Raw genomic sequence first — 27,716 nt, 5'->3', positions numbered from 1 at the left:
GCCAGACCTATCCACACTTTATATTATATTTATATTATATAGTATATAGTCTCATATAGCCAGACCTATCCACACTTTATATTATATTTATATTATATAGTATATAGTCTCATATAGCCAGACCTATCCACACTTTATATTATATTTATATTATATAGTATATAGTCTCATATAGCCAGACCTATCCACACTTTATATTATATTTATATTATATAGTATATAGTCTCATATAGCCAGACCTATCCACACTTTATATTATATTTATATTATATAATGTATAGTCTCACATAGCCAGACTTTGTTTGAGTAACTGTAATATAATTACCGTTTTGGAAATTGTAATCCCTTACATTACTAGTTACTGGGAAAGTAATGAAATTACAGCAACGCGTTAACTTTACTTTACTGCCCAACACTGGTTGGCATATATCTGCGGTCAGTGTGTATGTATGTCTACACACTATACGGTTGTGCACGCGCGTTTGTGTGCGTGTGTGTCTGCGTGCGTGGGTGCGTGTGTGCGTGTGTGTGTGTGTGTGTGTGCATACTATACGGCTGTGCGTGTGTGTGTGTGTGTGCATACTATACGGCTGTGCGTGTGTGTGTGTGTGTGTGTGTGTATGTGTGTGCATACTATACGGCTGTGCGTGTGCGTGTGTGCGTGTGTGTGTGCGTGTGTGTGTGTGTGTGCATACTATACGGCTGTGCGTGTGTGTGTGTGTGTGCATACTATACGGCTGTGCGTGTGTGTGTGTGTGTGCATACTATACGGCTGTGCGTGTGTGTGTGTGTGTGTGCATACTATACGGCTGTGCGTGTGTGTTTGTGTGTGTGTGTGTGTGTGTCCATACTATACGGCTGTGCGTGTGTGTGTGTGTGTGCATACTATACGGCTGTGCGTGTGTGTGTGTGTGTGTGCATACTATACGGCTGTGCGTGTGTGTGTGCATACTATACGGCTGTGCGTGTGTGTTTGTGTGTGTGTGTGTGTGCATACTATACGGCTGTGCGTGTGTGTGTGTGTGTGTGTGTGTGTGTGCGCATACTATACGGCTGTGCGTCTGTGTGCATACTATACGGCTGTGCGTGTGTGTTTGTGTGTGTGTGCATAGTATACGGCTGTGCGTGTGTGTGTGTGTGTGTGTGTGTGTGCATACTATACGGCTGTGCGTGTGTGTGTGTGTGTGTGTGTGTGTGTGTGCATACTATACGGCTGTGCGTGTGTGTGTGTGTGTGTGTGTGTGTGTGTGTGTGCATACTATACGGCTGTGCGTGTGTGTGTGTGCATACTATACGGCTGTGCGTGTGTGTTTGTGTGTGTGTGTGTGTGCATACTATACGGCTGTGCGTGTGTGTGTGTGTGTGTGTGTGTGTGTGTGTGTGCATACTATACGGCTGTGCGTGTGTGTGTGTGCATACTATACGGCTGTGCGTGTGTGTCGGTGTAGAATACCGTCTTGTTTTCTTGCACTTTGTCCCAAACGAAGGTCACAGCAAGACGAGAATCTAAGCAGAGCCGTAGCAGCCTTCTGAAACAAAAGACATCGCCAAGCAAATGAATCACAGCTCCCAACACATCGCTAAGACAATATTATAATGGGACATTTATGGGGAAGATGGCCGACTGCCAGAGGACATTATCATCATCTGTGTGTGTGTGTGTGTGAGAGAGAGAATAATGCAGTGTGTGTTTTGTTGTTTGGTTTTGTTCTAGCTGTGTGTGTGTGTGTGTGTGTGTGTGTGAGAGAGAGAGAGAATAATGCAGTGTGTGTTTTATTGTTTGGTTTTGTTCTAGCTGTGTGTGTGTTCTTGTACAGCTATCTTAGTGAGGACCAATGTGAGTGTTAGACCTGGGAAGTGAGGACAGGACAGTTGAGGAAAGTGTTTTGGCCGGTCCTCAGTTTCTCACGCACTTTGAAAGGGCTGTTTAACTGTTGAAACGTCTTTGCACACACACACACACACACACACACGCACACACACACTGTTTTTTGCAAAAGGCGATATTGACTGATATGAAAAATGCAGAAGATCGAGCGAAGATCGTTCCAAAACTTTTAATTACGGACGAGGCTTTCAGAGTCCGTGTGTAAACGTGAGTGATACAACATGAGGTCATATTTATTTTAAAACGTACGACAATTTTGCACGTAAAATACAGACATGACATGTTTTAAGGGTGAAGTTAGAATTGGGTTTAGGTAAGGGTTAGGCATGTGATGGTCAGGGTTAGATGCTGCTAGCGAATGCATTACATCAATGATTGTCCTCACTAAGATAGTTGTACACACACCTGTGTGTGTATGGTTCTCAGCAGTGTAGATAGTTGTACACACCTGTGTGTGTTGATTCTCAGCAGTGTAGATAGTTGTACACACACCTGTGTGTGTGTATGGTTCTCAGCAGTGTAGATAGTTGTACACACCTGTGTGTGTTGGTTCTCAGCAGTGTATATAGTTGTACACACCTGTGTGTTGGTTCTCAGCAGTGTAGTTGTACACACACCTGTGTGTGTGTATGGTTCTCAGCAGTGTAGATAGTTGTACACACCTGTGTGTGTTGGTTCTCAGCAGTGTATATAGTTGTACACACCTGTGTGTTGGTTCTCAGCAGTGTAGTTGTACACACACCTGTGTGTGTTGGTTCTCAGCAGTGTAGATAGTTGTACACACCTGTGTGTGTTGGTTCTCAGCAGTGTATATAGTTGTACACACCTGTGTGTTGGTTCTCAGCAGTGTAGTTGTACACACACCTGTGTGTGTTGGTTCTCAGCAGTGTAGATAGTTGTACACACCTGTGTGTGTTGGTTCTCAGCAGTGTATATAGTTGTACACACCTGTGTGTTGGTTCTCAGCAGTGTAGTTGTACACACACCTGTGTGTGTTGGTTCTCAGCAGTGTAGATAGTTGTACACACCTGTGTGTGTTGGTTCTCAGCAGTGTAGATAGTTGTACACACACCTGTGTGTGTTGGTTCTCAGCAGTGTAGATAGTTGTACACACACCTGTGTGTATGGTTCTCAGCAGTGTATATAGTTGTACACACACCTGTGTGTATGGTTCTCAGCAGTGTATATAGTTGTACACACACCTGTGTGTGTTGGTTCTCAGCAGTGTATATAGTTGTACACACCTGTGTGTTGGTTCTCAGCAGTGTAGTTGTACACACACCTGTGTGTGTTGGTTCTCAGCAGTGTAGATAGTTGTACACACACCTGTGTGTGTTGGTTCTCAGCAGTGTATATAGTTGTACACACCTGTGTGTTGGTTCTCAGCAGTGTAGTTGTACACACACCTGTGTGTGTTGGTTCTCAGCAGTGTAGATAGTTGTACACACACCTGTGTGTGTTGGTTCTCAGCAGTGTAGATAGTTGTACACACCTGTGTGTGTTGGTTCTCAGCAGTGTAGATAGTTGTACACACACCTGTGTGTGTTGGTTCTCAGCAGTGTAGATAGTTGTACACACACCTGTGTGTATGGTTCTCAGCAGTGTATATAGTTGTACACACACCTGTGTGTGTTGGTTCTCAGCAGTGTATATAGTTGTACACACCTGTGTGTTGGTTCTCAGCAGTGTAGTTGTACACACACCTGTGTGTGTTGGTTCTCAGCAGTGTAGATAGTTGTACACACACCTGTGTGTGTTGGTTCTCAGCAGTGTAGATAGTTGTGCACACACCTGTGTGTGTTGGTTCTCAGCAGTGTAGATAGTTGTACACACACCTGTGTGTGTTGGTTCTCAGCAGTGTAGATAGTTGTACACACACCTGTGTGTGTTGGTTCTCAGCAGTGTAGATAGTTGTACACACACCTGTGTGTGTTGGTTCTCAGCAGTGTAGATAGTTGTACACACACCTGTGTGTGTTGGTTCTCAGCAGTGTAGATAGTTGTACACACACCTGTGTGTGTTGGTTCTCAGCAGTGTAGATAGTTGTACACACACCTGTGTGTGTTGGTTCTCAGCAGTGTAGATAGTTGTACACACACCTGTGTGTGTTGGTTCTCAGCAGTGTAGATAGTTGTACACACCTGTGTGTGTTGGTTCTCAGCAGTGTAGATAGTTGTACACACACCTGTGTGTGTTGGTTCTCAGCAGTGTAGATAGTGGGCTGTGTCCCCTCTGCTTTAGGAGTGATGGTGTATGTTTGAAGCTGTCCAGAATAATGTGGAGACTCGTGAGTCCTCCATCTTCTAACACCATGTGTTTGCCTCCCTGCAGATTTATCGTATCCTGGGCAAGACGGTGGTGTGCTACCCCATCGTGTTTGATCTGAGTGACTTTTACCTGTCCCAAGATGTTATGCTGCTGATCGACGACATCAAGGTGAGCCCGGGATTAAAGCTAATTTATACTAACTGCGGAGTGTCCGGTGTTCACAGAGCGGAGGCTCTGTGCGGCGCTCCGCACAGGCTCTGCGGAGGGACTGCGCGGAGCTCCGCGCTAAAATTTAACTCCGCGGAGCCCGCCGCGAGCTCGTGCAGTCAATTCCGAGGCTATGATTGGCTAATGTTTGCTATGGTTTGTATAGGGAAGAAGCCTCCACAAACTGACCAAGTGACCGGCGAAATCAGTGCAAAATGAACGGGTTTGAACATCGCCTGGCAGAAGTACAGAAATACAGAAATGTGTATGATTCATCCACCCGAGACTACAAAGACTCGCCCTCAGTAACTGAAACTTTTTTCTCCAAAGACTGAATAGCCTACAATTTACTACGTCAATAAAAACTTGATTTGAGATCTAAAAAATTAAATGCAAAGCACAAAAACAAGAAGACAACAAACTTACTGGTAACGCTTTAGAATACAGCCCGCAAATAAGCATGTAGTTAGAGTATAAGAACGGGGTTTAGGGCTGTAGTTATAGTCTAACTACGGGGTTTAAGGAGTGAATTATAAGATCTGTACTTATAGTCTAACTACGGGGTTTAAGGAGTGTAGTTATAGTATAACAACGGGGTTTAAGGAGTGTAGTTATGGTATAACAACAGGGTTTAAGGAGTGTAGTTATGGTATAACAACAGGGTTTAAGGAGTGTAGTTGGAGTATAACAACGGGGTTTAAGGAGTGTAGTTAGAGTCTATACTCCAACTACACTCCTTAAACCCCGTTGTTATACTCTAACTACACTCCTTAAACCCCGTTGTTATACTCTAACTACACTCCTTAAACCCCGTTGTTACCCTGTAAGTACAGTGTGGTACCCCGTAATTAGCCTATAAGTACAAACATTTGTCCCCTGCTTCATAATACAGCCCGCGACCCCGTAGTTAGACTATAAGTACAGATCTTGTTACCCTCTAGTTAAAGTATTTTTTCACTCCTTAAACCCCGTAGTTAGACTATAACTACACTCCTTAAACCCCGTTGTTATACTCTAACTACACTCCTTAAACCCTGTTGTTATACCATAACTACACTCCTTAAACCCCGTTGTTATACCATAACTACACTCCTTAAACCCGTTGTTATACTATAACTACACTCCTTAAACCCTGTTGTTATACTCTAACTACACTCCTTAAACCCCGTAGTTAGACTATAACTACACTCCTTAAACCCCGTTGTTATACTCTAACTACACTCCTTAAACCCCATTGTTATACTCTAACTACACTCCTTAACCCCCGTTGTTATACTCTAACTACACTCCTTAAACCCCGTTGTTATACTCTAACTACACTCCTTAAACCCCGTTGTTATACTCTAACTACACTCCTTAACCCCCGTTGTTATACTCTAACTACACTCCTTAAACCCCATTGTTATACTCTAACTACACTCCTTAACCCCCGTTGTTATACTCTAACTACACTCCTTAAACCCCGTTGTTATACTCTAACTACACTCCTTAAACCCCGTTGTTATACTCTAACTACACTCCTTAAACCCCGTAGTTACCCTGTAAGTACAGTGTGGTACCCCGTAATTAGCCTATAAGTACAAACATTTGTCCCCTGCTTCATAATACAGCCCGCGACCCCGTAGTTAGACTATAAGTACAGATCTTGTTACCCTCTAGTTAAAGTATTTTTTCACTCCTTAAACCCCGTAGTTAGACTATAACTACACTCCTTAAACCCTGTTGTTATACTCTAACTACACTCCTTAAACCCTGTTGTTATACCATAACTACACTCCTTAAACCCCGTTGTTATACCATAACTACACTCCTTAAACCCCGTTGTTATACTATAACTACACTCCTTAAACCCTGTTGTTATACTCTAACTACACTCCTTAAACCCCGTAGTTAGACTATAACTACACTCCTTAAACCCCGTTGTTATACTATAACTACACTCCTTAAACCCCGTTGTTATACTCTAACTACACTCCTTAAACCCCGTTGTTATACTCTAACTACACTCCTTAATCCCCGTTGTTATACTCTAACTACACTCCTTAAACCCCGTTGTTATACTCTAACTACACTCCTTAAACCCCGTAGTTACCCTGTAAGTACAGTGTGGTACCCCGTAATTAGCCTATAAGTACAAACATTTGTCCCCTGCTTCATAATACAGCCCGCGACCCCGTAGTTAGACTATAAGTACAGATCTTGTTACCCTCTAGTTAAAGTATTTTTTCACTCCTTAAACCCCGTAGTTAGACTATAACTACACTCCTTAAACCCTGTTGTTATACCATAACTACACTCCTTAAACCCTGTTGTTATACCATAACTACACTCCTTAAACCCCGTTGTTATACTATAACTACACTCCTTAAACCCCGTAGTTAGACTATAAGTACAGATCTTATAATTCACTCCTTAAACCCCGTAGTTAGACTATAACTACAGCCCTAAACCCTGTTGTTATACTCTAACTACATGCTTATTTGCGGGCTGTATTCTAAAGCGTTACCAACTTACTTGCTAAAAACAAACTGAAAATAGCCTACAATTGGACTAGGATTGATTATTCACTGATATAAATCAGGATCACACACGGAAGAACTGATGTGACATTTGCATTCCTGCTAAAAACACAATGACTGCGTTTACATGGACTTGAGTATCCCGGTTACTGTCGGGGTTTTGGAGTATCCCGTTTTTGTGTTTGCGCATGTAAACATCATATCCCGGTTTCAGAAAGCTGGATAAGCCCTTATCCCGGTTTTGAGAAAGCCGGTTATGCGAGGTGGAGTACTCCGAAAGAACCCGGGATACTGTTGCATGTATACACCTTATCCTGCTTTCTGACCGCCAAAGCCGCGCGCTGCGTGCAAACAGGGACACTCCACCATGAAGACGGAATCCAAGGGAATCCCACGTCTTTGCCCAAAAAAGGTGAATGACGTCACGTCACACGCACCCAATATAAGCAAATAATAATAATAAATATAGCCGCAAGCGGCGATGCGGGGTCCAAGCTTCCGGTGACTTGGGGGGTGTATGTCAGATAATATAGACACTGAATTGCACATTTAATCAGAGTTGGTATGTGCACAAGTGCACAAAGTTTGGTTGAGATTTGGTGACCTGACCGGGTTCAAGCAGTAGTAGCAGTAGTAATAGTAGTGTGTGTGTGTGTGTGTGTGTGTGTGTGGCAATGTGCACTGGAGCTAGCGGCTGAATTACACCAACTAAGGTACAACCTTGCTACAGTGAACATTTAAGCTAGAATCAGGGTGTAAATGACATTTTCAAGTCAACTTGGCATCTCAGGGCTTGTGGAGAGTTTGATTACACCAGGTGAGCAGTATGGAAGCATTCTATGTATTTGTTTTTTCTCATGGTCAACTTCACTCAGCAGACAGCTCTGTTGTGGTTAGAGTACAGTTCTATCTCTGTGTGTGATGCGTCCAGAGTGCTTTACCCAGTACACCGACTGCATGCAAGTACCGCATAGTACCCCACTTCAAATAAACCAAACTATACCTTTCACAAATCAACTCAATAAGTGTCAAACTAAATGAATGCCTGCTAAACTGTTTTCGGATGTGCGAGATGTGCAAAATAAATAAGCATTGTTTCCGTTTTCGGTGGAGTGTCCCTTTAAGGCCAAAACTAACATCTCAGTTGGCTTTAATTAAAACACAAGATAGGAATACATTTCAAATCACAACACATTGCCGTCACTTCAAATTACCTTCATACCTCCCTTTACATAACATTGAAAATATATTTCAGATTGTGTAAACCTCCCTTTAAACTCACAGATTTGGCTTTTGGAGGTTTCATTCAGCAGGTTTCAAAGATAAGTTGAATTGGATGTTAAAAAACGTTCCCTCTATACTGCCAACTGTCTTGCACCATCTCCATTCATCAGTGATTCAGTGCACCTGGTACAGAGCCTGACCACAGCCCAACTCTGATTGGCTCAGTCACACTGCAGGATTACAAGCCCGCCAACTTCTGTTTCATGTAAAATACATTGGTGATACATTTTGCAGTGTAAACATTGGTGAACTGGGTTTACAATTATCAAATTATGTGTTCTTAAGTTAAAGCAACTCTGTTCAACATGTGGTAAAATATCAGCCAGGATGAGCGGTTAATGCGTGTCACACCTATGAACAGGTGAGGGCAATGTGACCCCTCAGCACTGGACCCAGATAAAACCACAAGGAAAGATGGCAGGCACACAGCAGGACAAGGTGCAGGGTGATTTTATTTTCCCAACATCAAAAGTGACAGTGAGGCAATCAGCATGTTGTCTGTGGATAAGAACACAAACAGAATTATTTACCCAAATACACAATGTTAACAAGCAATCCAAATGACATCAAATTAGCAATAAACAAACAATGTAACAATCAATTAAAGCAACAATAAACAATATATTTCAACCATGCTAAAGAAAAAAACATATGCAATTCACCTTTAAGGTCAGCATGAGTTGGACTGGCTCACAGCACCTCTGCAGACTGGGGTTTGGGGCAAGTTTTGCACTTCTTTTATAGCCATAGCTCCACCCATCTCCCCACCCACGTGGCACAATCCACAAGTGAGTGAGTGAAGCACTCTGGGAGATGAAGTACACCAGTGGTGGCCATTTTAGTGTGCGTGTGCGTGTGTGTGTGTGTGTGTGTGTGTGCGTGTGTGTGTGCGCGTGTGCGTGTGCGTGTGCGTGTGCAAACAGACAAAATAGTCATAGGAAGTAGTATGTTTAGCAATAAAAAACAATATAACAATCAAACAAACAATAAACAATATATTTTAACCATGGCTAAAGAGAAAAACATATGCAATTCACCTTTAAGATCAGGATGGCTTGGAATGGCAATTCAACAATGGCTAACAAAACTACAACTTACTTAATAATGCATCTGAAGGGAGGATAAACACCAGACTGAAACACCAACACAGCCTCTACTGCAGTAACGGACACACACTGAGTGTAGAGGCTGATTAGCGTCTTAAGTGCAGGTGTGTGGTGATCAGTCCAGAATTAGGTGCAGGTGTGGTGTATATGTGTGTGCGTGTGTGTACGTGTGTGTGTGTGCGCGTGTGCGTGTGTGTGTGTGTGTGTGTGTGTGTGTGTGTGTGTGTGTGTAGATCCGGTGACCTGACGGTTTCCAAGCAGTACTAGTAGTAGTAGTAGTAGCAGTAGTAGTAATAGTAGTAGTAGTAGTGTTGGTAGTAGTGGGAGTGGTAGCAATAGTAGCAGCAGAAGTACTAAGAATAGTAGTAGTAGTAGTAGCAGCAGCGGCAGTAGTAGTGGTGGTTGGCTGTTATAGCGCCACCATCTGGTGGATTGGTGTAATTTTTTTACTCTGAGTAGTGGGTGATGTCGTGAACCTGTGTGGAAAGTTTGGGTGATGGGGGGTGTATGGTTTCTGAGATCCACACACTTTTAGGGCAGGAAAAGAACAAAAGTAAATACACAAAAGTTTAAACATTTATCATTTCAAGACGGTTTCACGTATCCAAATTCTTTCTAAGATTTTTAATCAGGGAAGTCCAGAGATGACACACAAAAAGTTTGCGCTCATTCGGGCAGATGGCCTAGGACGAGTTCGTTTTTTTTTTTTTTGAGAAAGTCCAAGATGGCGGAAAATCTAGCAGACTTAAATGGGCGTGGTCTATATGGATAGATGCGTATTGATCCAGGGAATCCAGCAGATGTGGAATTTTGATTCTACGCCTCACGGTTCAGCAGTTATGGTCCAATACGTGAAATGGTCTGTTATAGCGCCACCATCTGGTCAATATGGCTAATTTTTTGTCTCTGAGTAGTGGGGCACATTTCCAACCTATGTGCAAAGTCTGGCTACTGTAGCCCTTACAGTTTTTGCCGTGCATACTGTTTTAGCGGAGAATAAGAAAAATAATAATAAACGGAACAGATACAATAGGGATCCACGCACTTCGTGCTTGGACCCCTAATAATGACCCCGGTTTGTATTGTAACGATCACAGGCGCCTGCGCAAATAGCATGCAGTGATCAATAACCAGGATACTACTACTTATCATGTATACAGGGATATGAGTAACCTGCTTTCTCTCTCTTCCATGTAAACGCCATATCCCGAATATGATCAAAACCAGGATAAGCCTCATAACCGGGATACTCAAGTCCATGTAAACGCAGTCATTGAGAGCCTGGAGGGGGATTCTCCGCTCTCTGCAGACACTGCACTGATACCGCATTTACCATAAAAGGATGTGCCTCTGCGGAGAGAACGGTCTTGCCGTGAACACCGGACACTCCGCAGTCAGTATACATTTGCTTTTACAAAGAGACAGTCTGTGTCTCGTCATAGACCGCTGAGGGTAGCTGGCTGGGGGGGCGTGGTCAGGGTGGGGTAAATTCTCCCATTCCCCCCATTCAGCATAGTTAGCATTTAGCTGCTAGCCCAGCCCAGGCAGCCACGATCAGGGATTCAACCACCTCAGTAAACGCACATCAGAACAGACCTCTATGTACCTGCTGTAGAATCCCCAATCCTGTAGTGTAGAGCCACAGCACTGTCCTTTGGTGAGTCAGCCCATTGAGATATATGTTTTTTTTACCCCACTCGCGTGCCAGCCGTATAACATTTTGTGGGCGTTCCCACACAGACCGATCTATTGGCTTTCATAGCAGACAGCACAAACACCAGGCATGTCCAAAGTCCGCCCCGGGGGCCATTTACAGCCCGTGCACTGATTTGAAATGGCCCTCCACACAGTATTGGTTAATCAAGCAAGTTCACAAGTCATGGTGCACCTAACGATGACAGCACTGTCATCCACTTTGTAGGAGGCAAGCATCAAGTATTACAACTAGACAGGCTATAATGTTTTACAACAAATGAACAGTTAGCTAGCAGTAACAGACATTTCCCACTAGGTGGCAGACATGGCCACAGCAAAGAAGCCTAAAGTTGACAGTGAGCCACCGCTTTCAGGAGCGCTGGAAGGTGGAATATGGTTTCACTGAAAGCTGAAAGGGTTCAGTTTGTTTCATTTGCCAAGAGACCGTCACTGTTATGAAAGAGTTCAATGTGAACAGACATGATGAGACCAAGCAGCATTCTGTTATGAAAGAGTTCAATGTGAACAGACATGATGAGACCAAGCAGCATTCTGTTATGAAAGAGTTCAATGTGAACAGACATGATGAGACCAAGCAGAATTCTGTTATGAAAGAGTTCAATGTGAACAGACATGACGAGACCAAGCAGAATTCATACCCGCGATAGTGAACTTTGAACAGTGAAGGACTAATATCATCTACCTGTGTGTGTGTGTGTGTGTGTGTGTGTGTGTGTCTCCCTGTGTGTGTGTGTGTGTGTGCGTGCCTGTGTGTACCTGTGTGCAGAACGCCCTGCAGTTCATCAAGCAGTGCTGGAAGATGCAGGGACGTCCTCTCTTCCTGGTCCTCATCCGCGAGGACAACATCAAGTAAGACACACTCCCTAACATGGCTGCTTTGTCTCTCATCTGTCCTGCTGTCCTCCCAAACCGTCTCACCACGTCCTCCCTTGTCCTATATCTCGCTACATCAACCCCCCCCCCCCACCTCTCTCTCTTTCTCTCTGTCTCTTTCTGTCTCTCACTGACTTGCCAAAAAGAAAATGTGTTGACAGTCACCCCTAGCGCAATTAGGTTTAAGTTTAAGTTAATTAGGCTCACAATTAGCTATAGCATTGTAGCAGCTATTCTTCCTGGGGTCCACAAGCCTAGATGTTATTATGATGTTAGGAGTATTAAGCCTAACATACATGTCTTTGATGGTGGAAGAAAACCGGCGCGCCCGGAGGAAACCCACACGGACACGACACGGGGAGAACATGCCTAGAGGAGGAAACCCACACGCACACGACACGGGGAGAACATGCCTAGAGGAGGAAACCCACACGCACACGACACGGACACGGACACGGACATGACACGGGGAGAACATGCCTAGAGGAGGAAACCCACACGGACACGACACGGGCAGAACATGCCTAGAGGAGGAAACCCACACGCACACGACACGGGGAGAACATGCCTAGAGGAGGAAACCCACACGGACACGACACGGGCAGAACATGCCTAGAGGAGGAAACCCACACGCACACGACACGGGGAGAACATGCCTAGAGGAGGAAACCCACATGCACACGACACGGGGAGAACATGCCTAGGGGAGGAAACCCACACGCACATGACACGGGGAGAACATGCCTAGAGGAGGAAACCCACATGCACACGACACGGGGAGAACATGCCTAGAGGAGGAAACCCACACGCACACGACACGGGGAGAACATGCCTAGAGGAGGAAACCCACACGCACACGACACGGGGAGAACATGCAAACTCGAGACCTTCTTGCTGTGAGGCAGCAGCGCTAACCACTGAGCCACCAATTAAAGGGACAGTTCACCCCAAAAATCCGAAACACATATTTTCCTCTTACCTGTACTGCTATTTATCCGTCTCGATAGTTTTGGTGTGAGTTGCCGAGTTTTGGAGATATCAGCCGTAGAGATGTCTGCCTTCTCTCCACTACAATGGAACTGGATGGCACTCGGCTTGTGGTGCTCAAAGCTCTAACAAAATGCATTTGAAAAACTCAACAGCAATGTCTCTTTCCAGAAATCATGATAATCCACAGACCTTGCTGTGAGCAGTTTCATGTACAGTAGGAACTATTTTCTTTCGGCCAAACTGCACCTGTCAACCGTCTCGCCGCAGAAAAGCAAGCGTGCTAACCTGACAGCTACGCTAACGTTGGATGCACACTTTCTTCTGCGTGGTGAGACAGTCAAACGTCGATATCTCCCAAATCTGGCGACTCAACGCAAAAACCATCTAGATGGATAAAGAGCACTAGGCTGCAGGTAAGAGGAAAATTATTACGACGTGAACTGTCCTTTTAAGTCATTTTCTTTCATTAAATATTTCTGTAGTCCTCTCTCTCTCTCTCTCTCTCTCTCTCTCTCTCTCTCTCTCTCTCTCTCTCTCTCTCTGTCTCTCTCTCTCTCTCTCTCTCTCTCTCTCTCTCTCAAAGCACTATTTATCTTTATAGCAGCCAGGTGCTACAGCAGTTGCTGGCTGATTGGGCGATAATGCCTCTCATCTGTATCACTATAGCAGGGCTATGGGGCTGATTGCAGCAGTATTGAGCGTTCTACAGAAAGCCATATGTTTCAGTGTGCTAGCGACGCTTAAACAGCCACAGCATCTGCAGCATCTGAACAGAGTCAATAGGCTCTCATAGAAGCAGCTCAATAGTCATTAGCTGGCTATTGATTTGGGACGATGAGCTGTATGGAAAGTGACAGACAGTAGAGAGGCAGCGTGGAGCGAGAGAGGGCTCGGCCTCGTGTTTGGAACGGTGCAGCCAACACAAACCACAAAGTCTCAGCTCTGAATCTGTTTGGCCTCCGTCTCACTAGGGGGAGCCGCTTCAACCCAATCCTGGACATGCTGGCGTCCTTCAAGAAGGGCAACATCGGAGGGGTCAAGGTTCACGTGGACAGACTTCAGGTGAGCTTCACTTCATTTAGTCGTTCTCTCTTTCTTTCGCCCTCTCCATATATACATATTTTCATTTGATTTGATTTGATTTAATATGTATTTGGCCAACACATCTGCAGCCGAGCAATGGTTTCTGGAGTGTGTGAGGGGATGCTGATACCTGATCAATGACAAAAACAATGTCCTCAAAGTCAAGGCGGTTAAGTTGAATTTTCACATTAGCTTTGGCAAACTCATGACAGGCTTCCACAGCAGCGCAGAGAGCTCCTCAGGTGTTTCCTGTTGAGTTTGTCCGTTTCCTCTTCCTGTCTTGCTATTAACTTGACAGCTAAACTGCCAGCTACTTTGAAAACACCTCCACTCTTTATCATCTCATTGTTGTGGGTGCTGCTCTTCCCCGGCACCTCTGTTTTTGTTTGGAGTTGACTTCAGTTGTAACGGCTCATATCACATTTACAGGCAGCACACTAGCTACAGTATACTGACTGTTCTCTTCACTGCTGCCACCTAGTGTCTCCTCTGATTACTGATTAGACACCTTTTTTATCAGGTTCTTTCAGATCCTCCACTTCTCCTCAATTGTCCAGTACTCCACCTCCTCACCGCCTGCTGATCTGGGGAGAGTTGTAGACTAGCACATGCTTCCTCTGATACACGTGCAAGTCTCTAGCTGCTTCTTTTCACCTGACAGCGAGGAGTTTCACTGGCAGTGACGTAGCGTGTGGGAGGATCACGCTATACACGGGCAATCGTGCCTGTGGACGCCCGACCAAGCGGGAGGTAACACGGGGGCTCGAACCCGGAACCCTCGTGTTGGTAGGCAGGGAATCTACTGCCGCATGACCTGGACCTCTCATATCTTCCCCTGTATCATCTTTGTGCTCCCAAGTGTTTCCTCGCTACATTTCTTTACTCATTGACTTTACAGTTGACTGCAGCGCACGAGGTCACGTGACCTCATATCATGTGACCCTTTCAGACCCTGATCTCTGGAGCGGTGGTGGAGCAGTTGGACTTCCTGCGTGTCAATGAGGCAGAGTAAGTCACATTGTCAATCATATTTGACCTCCGCCGAGCAAGGAGACACTGTTTCCCCCTGTCTGTCTGTCTGTCTGTCTGTCTTTCTGGCTGTCTTTCTATCTGTGTGTCTGTCTGTCCGTCCATCTGTCTGTCCGTCTGTCTGTCTGTCTGTCTGTCTGTCCGTCCGTCCGTCCGTCTGTCAGCAGGACAGCCCAAAAAGTCAAAAACAGATTTACATGAAATTTGGACAGATAGATCTTGGGTCGAGGAACAATTGAGTAGATGTTGGGGGTGTTCCGGACCCTGGAAAGTAAACTAACAGAGACAGATATACTTGCAGGGTTGCATTTGCAGGGTCAATAAAACAATGTAACTAATGTATACTACATATGTGTTCATGCTTACGTACATGCAGTTACACACAAACTCACATAAAGCCTTATTACACTCAACTCAATGATTCTGCTACAGACTAGGGGTGGGCAATACAGCCCTAAAATAACCACCATATTTCATGATATTTCTGTGATAACGATATTCTTGACGATGTGAGAAAATACTGAACAATATTTTATGATTCATTTCAACAACACACAATTGCAACAAAAGTATCCAAACCACTTCCACAATATTGAAGTCACTCCCCTTTTGGAATGAACTCCTCCCCCGTGTGGAGCCACTTTCAGCCATGCTTGTTGCTGTGCGTACATCATTACATAATAAACAAGTTGGAACATTGCCATTATCACAATCATTATCATGTACCGTTGCAGTGGTGCATGAAAATCCTAAACATATATATTATATAAATCATAATCATAATGCTCAAACATACAGTATAATAAGTATAATGGGCGTACGCCTAGGTGCAACGCTACGTCCGACGTAGAACTCAAAGTTACGACTAACTTAATTTTATGACTAGTGCACCATGTAGTCTTAAGCCCTGTATGCGCTGCGCCTGGGTGTAACTTTTACGTCTGGTATGGAGCAGGTGTAAAAGTTAAACCCAAGGCGTACCCATACTGACAGCTGTCTCATCTTGATCTGCGCTGTCGGGACTGACAGCTCTGTGCTGTCAGTGCCGTTCAGTCCTGTGATGCGGGGGAATCTTCTCCAAAAATATCTATCGATATGTGCTGTAAATGGACGTTTTAGGGGCAGGACCTCCGCTCGTCGGCGGGTTAAAAGCTGATGCTGATTTCTTCCTGACTTCATCAACTGCCCGCTGTGCGCAGTCCGCCATCGCATTCAGTACTGATTGCACTTGTGATCAAATTCCATGCATCTTGTTTCTGTTTGTTTGTGTTGGCGCTGTTAAATTGAGCCGTGAGAACGTTTCTATGCTTTGAATACAACTCTATAAGTTTGAGCTGAGTTGGAGCTGTCTGTCAGCTGTCTCGAGCTCGTCTGAGAGAAGTGTGTTGCTTGGCAACAAGCACGTATTCACGTGAACGCGCACGTCCGCAGCCTAAAGACCGGGCACAGCTACGACCATGGTAAGTCAGGCTTGGTGCACTCGGTGTAAATTCAAATCACAACGTCGGCCGTAGCTAAGACCGGCGTAACAGTTAAGACCTACTTTTTGACGCCCAGCTGGTGCACTCGGCTCCTGTGAAGCACAGCTCAAGTTTCTCATCGTCATCATCTCCAAAAAGTCAACATAAATACAGGACATTTGACCAAAGAGTTCATCTCTTGCATCTTTGTATGCAGGACAGTAGAACAAAAAAATCATCTAGTTTTCAATTTGACTTAACTCACACAGCAAACAGAGTCTGTCCTCAGGAGGAGCATTGGAACCTGCCAGTCTCTAGGGCTGAAGGAAGAGTTGCAGAACGTAACTGTGCGCACAGAAACCCCCCGCACCCGGGGTCTGGATCTCCCTGCCCCAACATCGCTGACAGTCTGACACCATAACCACATTCAAATCCCACCTCAAAACCCACCTGTTCAAACTGGCCTACTCACTTTAATCATATACATCACTCAATCTATGTTGTCTGCGTGCCGAGTGTATCTCCTGTCTTTTCTTTGATCTACGCTCGTCTTATCTTAATTATGCTGATGTTTGCCATGCTTGTTGTTCTTATCTGAGTATGATCTTTTAGAATGTTATGTCTCTTTTATGCATGGACAGTGACCTTGGGTGTTTTGAAAGGCGTCTCCAAATGAATTGTATTGTATCATTATTATTATATTAGTCTCTTGGATATCACAAAGTAACCTGTTATGAAAAATAAGTGACAAATCCTTCAGATAAAATAAGGATTTCAATTTATTTGCCCAGGGATGTCTATGAGCGATGTCCCAATTAAATACATTTTTAGTAAGTCTTATATTGATAACGATACGACATGGCGCACACCTACTACAGGTAAGCCTCTAATCGTCCCTGGGTGTTTCTCCACGTGTGTGCAGGATCCCAGAGTTTAAGAGCTTCGAGGAGCTGGAGCTCCCCAAGCACTCCAAGGTGAAGAGACAGACCAGCACGCCCAACGCCTCGGACCTGGAGCAGCAGCCCGAGATCAACGTGGAGGAGTGGTGGCACAGACCCACCCACGAGATCATGCAGAAGTTCCACGTGAGTCCAACGCAGTGGAACACTACAGGAACAAAACAAACCAACAGGCTCAGACCACTGACCCAAAGAAGCAGGAATAGCACAGAGTTTCCAGCTTGTGCTCTGCCTCACGCAAACTATGCACATTGTCACTTCCGTGTTAGTCTCTTAAATTACATGTTAGTCTCTTAAAACACGTTAGTCTCTTAAAACACATGTTAGTCTCTTAAAACACATGTTAGTCTCTTAAAACACGTGTAAAACAGGCGATTGGCTTTTCAAATGCTTCTGCCTACACGTCTGTACTTAAAGCTGGGAAAACTTGGCCAAAACGGAAAGGGAATGTCAGGGAAAATAAGGAGCGATGATAGGGGGATGTCCCGGATGTGCCGCTCCTGTTCCTCTAATCACCCGCATCGGTTCAAACTTCCTCCAGTCTGAAGCGTGGGACCTGGATTCATCTCAAACCAGGAAACTCTGTGGCTTATCAGCAGATAGGAGACGCAGACCCTCACAATAGAGGACCGCAGGGATGATGTATTTTTGTAGGCTTAACCAGAAATCGCCGCCATTCGTCAGGGAAAAAGTCTATGGGGTTTTAGAATGGGGATTTCACTTAAATGCATAAAATAAGGTCTATGCTTAACAAAGGTTTATGGGAATGCAAATTGGGGTTCAGCAAGATAATCTCCACAAACGTTAATCACTTTTATGCCTTTTGAAGCATAAAAAAACAAAAACAAACGCATTTACGTTCCAAAAGTCATAAAAGTTCTTTCCACCAATCTCTGTCTGTTTTTGCACTGCTCCACATCACCTTGGTACATGGTGTTTTGTCCTTCAGCATGGGTTTCTCTCTTGACCAGGCTGATCTTTCTTTCTGTCTTTCTGTCTTTCTGTCTGTCTTTCTGTCTGTCTGTCTGTCTTTCTTTCTGTCTTTCTGTCTGTCTGTCTGTCTTTCTGTCTGTCTGTCTGTCTGTCTGTCTGTCTGTCTGTCTCTCTCTCTCTCTGTCTGTCTGTCTGTCTGTCTGTCTGTCTCTCTCTCTGTCTGTCTGTCTGTCTGTCTGTATCACTGCCCAGGACTCTGACTGCTTGGCCAGTCAAGCCCAGCTTGCTGTAATCCTCCTCAGGAGAGAAGGACCAGACTTCCTTGAGAAAGACGGTAAAGCACAATACACTGCACACATACAATACACTACACATATACAATACACTGCACATGTATAACGGCGTTGTGTTGGTGGTAATTGCAGCAACCCATGTTAAGGGCTTACCCAGGGGTGGATTCGAACTGCCGGCCTTCGGCTTGCTGGGCGGACACGCTAACCACTGCACCAAGAGAGCTAGCTCCCTTGGCGGAGCTGATTAACGTGCCTTTATACTTGGGGAGTGAGTTTAACCAACCTACTCGCTGCCACTCAGGACTCACGAGGAATCAGCGCTGATTCACTTCTGTTACACACACATACAGTACAGTGCACACATACAGTACACTGTCATGCATTACAATCTGCCAATACTTTCCACTGATATTTTATGATATACATTTTGAGGTGGTAAAGCAGGAAGTAAAGCAAAGGGTTGCTGTGAAAAGAGTCTATTCATGCAAAGCCTTTCATGCTGCAGTTAGAAATCAGTCCACTATAGCCAATGGGAGGTTGGTAAGTTACCAACTGCTTAATTTGGCAATTGCAATTTATGGAGAAAAGAAGGATAATATGGGACGTGTTAGACATTCTTCAGAAAGCCATTTCTATAAATGACTTGCTTATAATTTGATTTGGAAAAGGACTTTGGAGCAAATCCAATAGTTCTTAGTTTTTAAGTGTGCCTTTTCTCATTTTTCACTTCAGTTGTCCTCACCATCTCTGTCTCCTACAATGTTTAACACACTGAAATACAGTATTGGTATAATAACTATGTCTTTAGAATCTAAACCCATGAGCTTTGTATGTTTAGTATGAACATGTTGTCCTTTGTGATTCCAGAGAACATGAAGGACGAGCTGGAGAGAATCTACAGAAGAGCTGGCAGCAGGAAGCTTTGGTCAGATACCCTCACACACACACACACACACACACACACACACACACACACACACGCACACACACACACACGCACGCACACGCACACACACACACACACACACACACACACACACACACACACACACACACACACACACACACACACACACACACACACACACACACACACACACACACACTTTTCACAGCTTTCCAGTCTGTTTTTTATAGCATGGGTGTAACCAAAGTTAGTCCACATACAGAATATCTTATAGTTGTTATCATTACGATGAACAAAGATCAAACACATATATCACAATAATAACCAAAATATGAGAGCAAATAATATTACCTGGTTAGTCGTCAATTATTGCTCCAATTTGTCCCCAGAAATGTTGTTGTTTTAAACAGGTTTGGAGGTTTTAGTGGCTTTATAGGCAACGCTGTTTTACTTCCTGCAGCTTGACTCATTTTGGGACTCATTAACCTTCTGTCTTGTTTTCTTCCTGTTCTCTTCTGTTTGTCTTTTCTAACTACACTTTTCCAACTCTTATTGTTGACATTTTACTAGTAACATAACCACCATTTAATCTGGCCAAACTAGGCTGGCAGTGCGCCACGCTGCGTCCCTTACCAAGAAGTTTGCCAGCTCTATGGCCCCTCACATCACCACCATTCTGGTGCATGGGAAGCAGGTAATGATACTGCAGGGATGGACTAGTGCCTCTGCATGTTTACACCCAGTTAGCTGGCTGGCTAGCTAGCTGTGTTAGCTTAAAGCTGTGTGAACATTAGCCAACCCATCTATGGGATTCCTCCAGGGTGTCTGCAGGTCTTTAGAAAGCACTCCAATGGTTGAAGTTGGATGATCCAAAAGTCCGGTTTGTTAAGATTAGTGGGAATGGATCAACAAACCCGAGTCCCGAGTCAACTTGAAAAGGTGATGTTGGGAAGGGTTCAGGCTTACGCAGGTACGGCTCACATCACGTCTGAAAACAACTGTACAAAACATGGAAGTGGACTGCTGTGTATTTACACTGATGACAGTGATTGTTTAATAGATCCATGGTGACGACCAGTTCTCCTATTGGACTTTTGTGAACAATATGAGTCTGTGTATTGTTTACTCAGTGTAGTGCATGAAGACGCTAAAAGAGCGCCATTCATTGAACAAGCAATTCTATTTCCGTGAACGTTTGCAACTAATTGACGTGACAGTGAGCCAATTAACCTGAACGAGCCGTGACTTTGTTTAAAAACAGTGGCAAAGATCTACCTGATATAAGACTGAATTGTCAGTTCGTTATCCTCCATTTCCAGCCAAACGGCCTCCGCGCTGCGTTGCTTCGGTGTTGCTTCAGCGTAGGATTGGTGTATGGTGTGTTGGGTTTTATCACATGATGGTACACACAAGAAGATCCAAGCTGACGTCAGTGAATAAAGTGTCCAGATTTGCACTACTGTATTATCCGTTTGCCGTCACTAATGTCACATTATGGTAAAAATTATATTCAGCTGAACAGAAGATAGTTCAGCATGGTTAATGTAGAGTAAACTTCACTCCAAACACTATACGTGGTAAAGAATAGTCATTATTGATTGTGAATTTAAAGTACTGTAGTTTGAGCTTGCCACTACCATTCTCATTCTTCAGGCTAATTGTTTCGGCTTGAACTCTTATTAAAATTCATTTGAAGTGTCAAAAATAATGTCAAGTCTTAACTTGACCTGACCTGTAGTCACCCTGGTTAGAAGTATTTTTGTAGCATGTTGCTAAAATGTCGGCCGACTGGCAACAATGGTATTTCGGATTATACCAGCAGGTTTAATCTAGTAAAATGGCTTAACTCAACTCAAGCTACGTAGTTTGGCTAAGCTAGCAGGCACCTTGGGTCCGATGTGTAGCTGCTGTAGCTTGTATGCTCTTAGCACTTCCTGCAACATTGCTTTCTCTCCATCAACCAGGCTCTGTCATGGTTAATGGTTATTATCACTATGCTAACTCACAGCTTCTCGTCCTAGCTTCCTCTCCTGTCCAGTGGTCATATATGTGGCCATGCTTTGGTTCTGTTTGTGTCAGTCAGGTGAAGTTGACTGACCTGACAGCTCAACAATGTCGATTGTACACTGTTGCTGTTTGTTTTTGTATTAATATGTTGTTGTTTTTAACATAGAATAATTTGATTATGGCTGGAGGCTGGTCCCCAGGTTGCTGTGAGACAACGTCACCACTCAGTTCAATTCCCTTCCTCATTTCACTAACATGGACTAGGAAGTGGAGCTTGAAATAGGCTCCCCAACAAAGCATCAGTGGCTTGACACCATCATGCCTTATGAACATTAAGGTTTGATGCCTTTTCGTTCATCACACACGAGGTGCGCCATCATGCTGCAGCTGCAGGTTTAATCACAGAATAATTCCACGCTCTTCAAGCAAGACTTGTTGGGGAGACCGGGGGCAATTGTAAAAAAAAATATATATATATTTTGATGTTATTACCCAAAAACCTCTCTACTGTAACTATTTGGATACGGTTGTTGTGAAGGTACCTTGTTAACAGTCATCAAATGTTTTTACAAGCAATGTTAGAGTCACAATATTGATTGAAACACAAGAATTCAAATGTTACACCAGCTCCTACATGCGGGGGGGCTTGTAACAGCATACTGTATGGGGCAATTGTAACAACACACGTAATACCTTCATATACAATTAATTCCAGTTTAATTCAAATGGTATAATTAATTATATAATTATACAAATACTAGACTTTTTTCCCTCCACAGTTCAGAGACTATGATCATTTATGATTGGTGCAGTTGAGATGTTACAAATGTGTAAAACTTAAATTGCTCCGACCAGCATCTGCATTTCAATACTGAGTTTCAGTACTAGGCTATAGGGCTGGACGATAATTCATTATTATAGTTTATGATGAAAATATTTTAAGATCGTGACACGCATTTAGTCTAAATTAGGCTACTATTACACACCAAAAAAAATAGTTGAAAAATATGTTGATTTCCAGCCAAATATGGCCGTATTTACAGTTAAGACAACTTCTGATTCATAGACATTGAGGATTTTGAACGCACGAGAAAATGGATCTTGGCGGGAATTGAACCCGGGGAAGAGGCTAAACACTTAACCACTAAACTACATGTATGGCACCAAATATAATGAAGTATACGTAGACATTTAAACTGAACACAAAATACTTTTCTTAAGTTATTAGAAACAAAATCATCTATATCGTTTGTTGGTGTCGGGGTCAATTGTCACGCAGCGTTACAGTTGCCCCAAGGGATCATCACAGACCACAATGAGTTTCACGGTTCTATCTCGTTTCTGATTGGTGCAATTTGAGATGTTACATTTTGCCCCTTGTTACAATTGCCCCCCGGTCTCCCTTCTCAGCATATCACTGAGGGAAGATGTGAACTTTCAACCCATTATATTCATGACCACCTTGATTTGATCTGTTTATTTGTTCACTGTGCTGCAGTGATGTCTTCATGTCTTCATGTGTGTGGCTATAGCAACGCTGACTCCCATGCTATTAATCAGCTGTTCCTGTGTGTTGCTTTTCCCCCCTCAGGAGTGCTGCAGGCATGAGGAGGCTGCCGACAGGCTACAGTCGCTCATGTGAATAATCAATTCAGAAATTAGTGAACATTAAAATAGGTTATATTATAAGCCACCCCCCCCCCCCATCTTCTGGCTTTGAATAAATAAGACAAATTGAATAGTCAGGACTGGAACTGCAACACCTATCTACGTTATTTCTTGAAGGCTGGCTCGATGGCTCAGTCAGGTGTAAAAAGGAAACTTGTCTTGACTGCAAAAGGAATGAATCTTGTGTTTTGATGGACAGTTGTAATATTGTGCCTCAGCTCTCAACCTGAAAGGCCTACAGGTTTAGGGGCACTGGACTTCTACAAACGATTCACCTGTCTGTGTTTTTGAAATGAGATGAGGGAGGCACCTGGCAATGACTCCTTAATGATTCCCAATGTTCTTGTGTTTTTGCTCACCAGGTCTGTTGTCCGTCTTGCTGCCAGTCTCTTAACTAAGCTAGTGGACAGCCTTGCACCCAGTATTACTAGTGTTTTAGTGCATGGCAAGCAGGTAAGTGGACACAGACAGCACAGAGGCCTAAGTATTGCAACTGTCCCTTTTGTAGAATCACTGTAAGATCAAATGCATATGCGGACGAATGACATGTGGCGACATGATTTTAATGTTCACTGATTATGTCAAAACCAAATTGGTGATTATATTGGAACATCGTTATAAGCTCCTCATGCTATCATCCTATGGGAATTGCTTACGTCCATTGTGTGTGTGTGTGTGTGTCTAAGCTGTAGTTGTAACCAGTGTTGGACAAGTTACTTTCAAAATGTAACATACTACATATTACTAGTTACTTTCATTTGAAAGTAATCAGTCACTTTACAATATTACTGTCTGTGTAGAGTAACTCGTTACTTATTACACTACTTTGCATTACTTTCACCAAAATAACAACAGTAGAATGACATCGGAACCATCCCGAAAAATAATTTAAACTGGCTTGAAGTCAGTGTAACCCTCCAAAATTCTCAATGTTATCCTTTTCCTTTGTTATTGTCATCTGTTAGTGGTATTTGCACAAAAACACAATTTGATTAATGATTGTATCTTTATTTAAATATGTGCTTTGATAAACAAAAACAAAAAAAACAAGTCAATTTGTGTTACTTGACAAAGTAACTGGTATAATATTACTGAAATCCTAATGGTAAGTTATATTACAGAGTTACTAATATATTACATGTAATGTGTTACTTTTGTAATGCATTACCCCCAACACTGGTTGTAGCAAGGCTGCCAGTGTGAGCCCCATGAAATCCCCCTGTGCACCACGTCCATGTGTTAGTCTGCATCTCTAGACGCACTCCATGTGTTAGTCTGTGTCTCTAGACACACTCCATGTGTTAGTCTGTGTCTCTAGACACACTTCATGTGTTAGTCTGCATCTCTAGACACACTCCATGTGTTAGTCTGCATCTCTAGACACACTCCATGTGTTAGTCTGCGTCTCTAGACACACTCCATGTGTTAGTCTGCATCTCTAGACACACTCCATGTGTTAGTCTGCGTCTCTAGACACACTCCATGTGTTAGTCTGCATCTCTAGACACACTCCATGTGTTAGTCTGCGTCTCTAGACACACTCCATGTGTTAGTCTGCATCTCTAGACACACTCCATGTGTTAGTCTGCATCTCTAGACACACTCCATGTGTTAGTCTGCATCTCTAGACACACTCCATGTGTTAGTCTGCGTCTCTAGACACACTCCATGTGTTAGTCTGCGTCTCTAGACACACTCCATGTGTTAGTCTGTGTCTCTAGACACACTCCATGTGTTAGTCTGTGTCTCTAGACACACTCCATCTGCCAGTTGACAGCTTGTGACCCAGGAGTTACAGCTTGTGACCCAGGAGTTACAGCTTGTGACCCAGGAGTTACAGCTTGTGACCCAGGAGTTACAGCTTGTGACCCAGGAGTTACAGCTTGTGACCCAGGAGTTTTGTCTGATCCTGCTTCCTCACGGCGTCTGAGTTTCACTGCATCCTTTCATTCCTGTCAAGTGCTACTCAGAGATTAGCCACCTCTCAAGAGCCTCGCTTATCTGGACTCATTTTTGAGCCTCCTGAAGACTTTGAGGCATTTCATTATGCTGAAGTAGCTCAAGGTGTGAATCTGCATATAGATTGCGTGCCGGAGGGAATACTCTTCTCCACAAGATTGGAAAAGCTGATTTAGAATTGGAGACGCATGTCTCCTCCTGCACACAATAGAGACGCATGTCTCCTGCACACAATAGAGACGCATGTCTCCTCCTGCACACAATAGAGACGCATGTCTCCTCCTGCACACAATAGAGACGCATGTCTCCTCCTGCACACAATAGAGACACATGTCTCCTCCTGCACACAATAGAGACGCATGTCTCCTCCTGCACACAATAGAGACGCATGTCTCCTCCTGCACACAATAGAGACGCATGTCTCCTCCTGCACACAATAGAGACACATGTCTCCTCCTGCACACAATAGAGACGCATGTCTCCTCCTGCACACAATAGAGACGCATGTCTCCTCCTGCACACAATAGAGACGCATGTCTCCTCCTGCACACAATAGAGACACATGTCTCCTCCTGCACACAATAGGAGCTCAGTTGGAAGATTAAGAGGCATCACCCCTATTTATGTTAACTGGGAAAAGGAATTGTGACTAGCTTGGAGTATATTACCTGTAGATATTAAAACGTAATAATATAGAGTATATTACCTGTAGATATTAAAACTTAATAATATAGAGTGTATTACCTGTAGATATTAAAACTTAATAATATAGAGTCTATTACCTTTAGATATTACAACTTAATAATATAGACTATATTACCTGTATATATTAAAACTTAATAATATAGACTATATTACCTGTATATATTAAAACTTAATAATATAGACTATATTACCTGTATATATTAAAACCTAATAATATAGACTATATTACCTGTATATATTAAAACTTAATAATATAGACTATATCACCTGTATATATTAAAACTTTATAATATAGACTATATTACCTGTATATATTAAAACTTAATAATATAGACTATACTACCTGATATATTACCTGCCGCATAAACTAACCCTGCTTAATAAGCATTCATTAACCCTTAGTTAATGTCTAATACTAACCATTGACTAACCCTAAACTATTCAATATGTATAAATTAATACCTTAGTTAACATGAACACATGAATAGTTGATTTCTTTACTGTTGACAAAATGTGATATTGTAAGTCGCTTTGGATAAAAGCATCTGCTAAATGATGTAACGTAATGTAATGTAATGTAACACCATGAGTAAATGATTACTACACATTAGTTAACTGTTAATTAAGGGTCTGTTAACCCTTAATTAATGACCCTTATTATAAAGTGTTACCGGTACGTCTAGGAATTGTGTGTTTGTATACACGCATGCATCCACATGTGTGCTTGTGTGTGTGTGTGTGTGTGTGTGTGTGTGTGTGTGTGTGTGTGTGTGTGCGCGCGGCTGCGTGTGTCTATGTGCCAGGTGACCCTGGGTCTGTTCGGGCAGGAGGAGGAGGTGATCTCTAACCCCCTCTCTCCAGGAGTGATAGCGGGCATCATGTACCGGCGCTGCGCCCCTCAGGGCGGAGAGCGCGAGGCCGTGCTGCAGCAGGAACTCATCATCCACATCGGCTGGATCATCTCCAACAACCCCCAGCTGTTCAGCGGCATGCTGAAGATCCGAGTCGGGTAGGAGGGAGCGCGTGGGTTTGGAGGCCGAGGGGTATGGTGCTTATCAGATAGCTGAACTGCTGGCTGTCACGGATTTGGGAGTGATGTGCAGTAGACCCAAGTGCAGACACACAAACACTTGACTTGATGCATGAAGAGAAGACTTGAAACTCGACTTGGGTTGTGGTGACTTGGGATTTGACTCTGACTGATACTTTGATGACTTGAAAAGGTGTCTAAAGTCTTGACTTGAGATCTTGTGTTTGTGTAAATGACTTGGATTGAAAGTGATGAGATTTGTTCCAGCAGACGACTGAATTTAAATTCAGTTTTCTGAATGGAATGATTGAATTTATTGGAGTTGAAACTGATTGTAGAAATCAAACTCATGATGTTATTACGAAGTTTGTATCCTATTAAAACCATATTGCATTGAAAAGTCCTATATATTTAGTTTTCTTTAAGATATTAAATTGATACTGGACTCTTGACTTGTTCAGACTGGGCTTGCTGTTCTACCTTTATACTTGAGACTTGACATTAATGACATGGACTTGACTTGGTAATCTACATGTAGACTTGAGACTTGACATTCATGACATGGACTTGACTTGGTAATCTACATGTAGACTTGATACTTCAAGACTTGACCCTAACTTGGGACTTGAGTGACGACCCAGCTGACTTGGTCACACCTCTGGATGATGTGATTTGTCTCGTGCGTGACTAGCTTCGTATCGACTCTAGATAGTGCAGAGTCATGGTTGTTGATTATTTAACAAAATCCTAATGTAGAAAATAGTGAGAGAGAGAGAGAGAGAGAGAGAGAGAGAGAGAGACAGACATGTTCTGTCCAAGCTTGTGAGGGACA

General features: G+C 43.5%; 1 protein-coding gene across 1 annotated transcript in view; it reads left to right on the top strand.

Moving 5' to 3' along the window:
- Positions 1-27,716, top strand: part of LOC310791552 (phosphorylase b kinase regulatory subunit beta-like) — a gene marked incomplete at its 5' end in the record, with an annotated part of 62,979 nt that overhangs the window by 27,896 nt on the left and 7,367 nt on the right. Inside the window, 9 exons of the mRNA XM_083653224.1 lie at positions 4,220-4,324; positions 11,755-11,837; positions 13,823-13,913; positions 14,884-14,942; positions 17,346-17,508; positions 18,568-18,649; positions 19,476-19,533; positions 23,553-23,643; positions 26,658-26,863. Of these exons, the coding sequence (XP_083509350.1) occupies positions 4,220-4,324; positions 11,755-11,837; positions 13,823-13,913; positions 14,884-14,942; positions 17,346-17,508; positions 18,568-18,649; positions 19,476-19,533; positions 23,553-23,643; positions 26,658-26,863 (938 nt within the window). The remainder of the gene's footprint in view (positions 1-4,219; positions 4,325-11,754; positions 11,838-13,822; positions 13,914-14,883; positions 14,943-17,345; positions 17,509-18,567; positions 18,650-19,475; positions 19,534-23,552; positions 23,644-26,657; positions 26,864-27,716) is intronic.

This window comes from Poromitra crassiceps, assembly GCF_964638095.1.
Source record: "Poromitra crassiceps genome assembly, chromosome: 16".
In the NCBI taxonomy this organism is placed as follows: domain Eukaryota; kingdom Metazoa; phylum Chordata; class Actinopteri; order Beryciformes; family Melamphaidae; genus Poromitra; species Poromitra crassiceps.
Note: the sequence above shows the minus strand (reverse complement) of the source record. Positions and strands in the feature narration are given on the sequence as shown.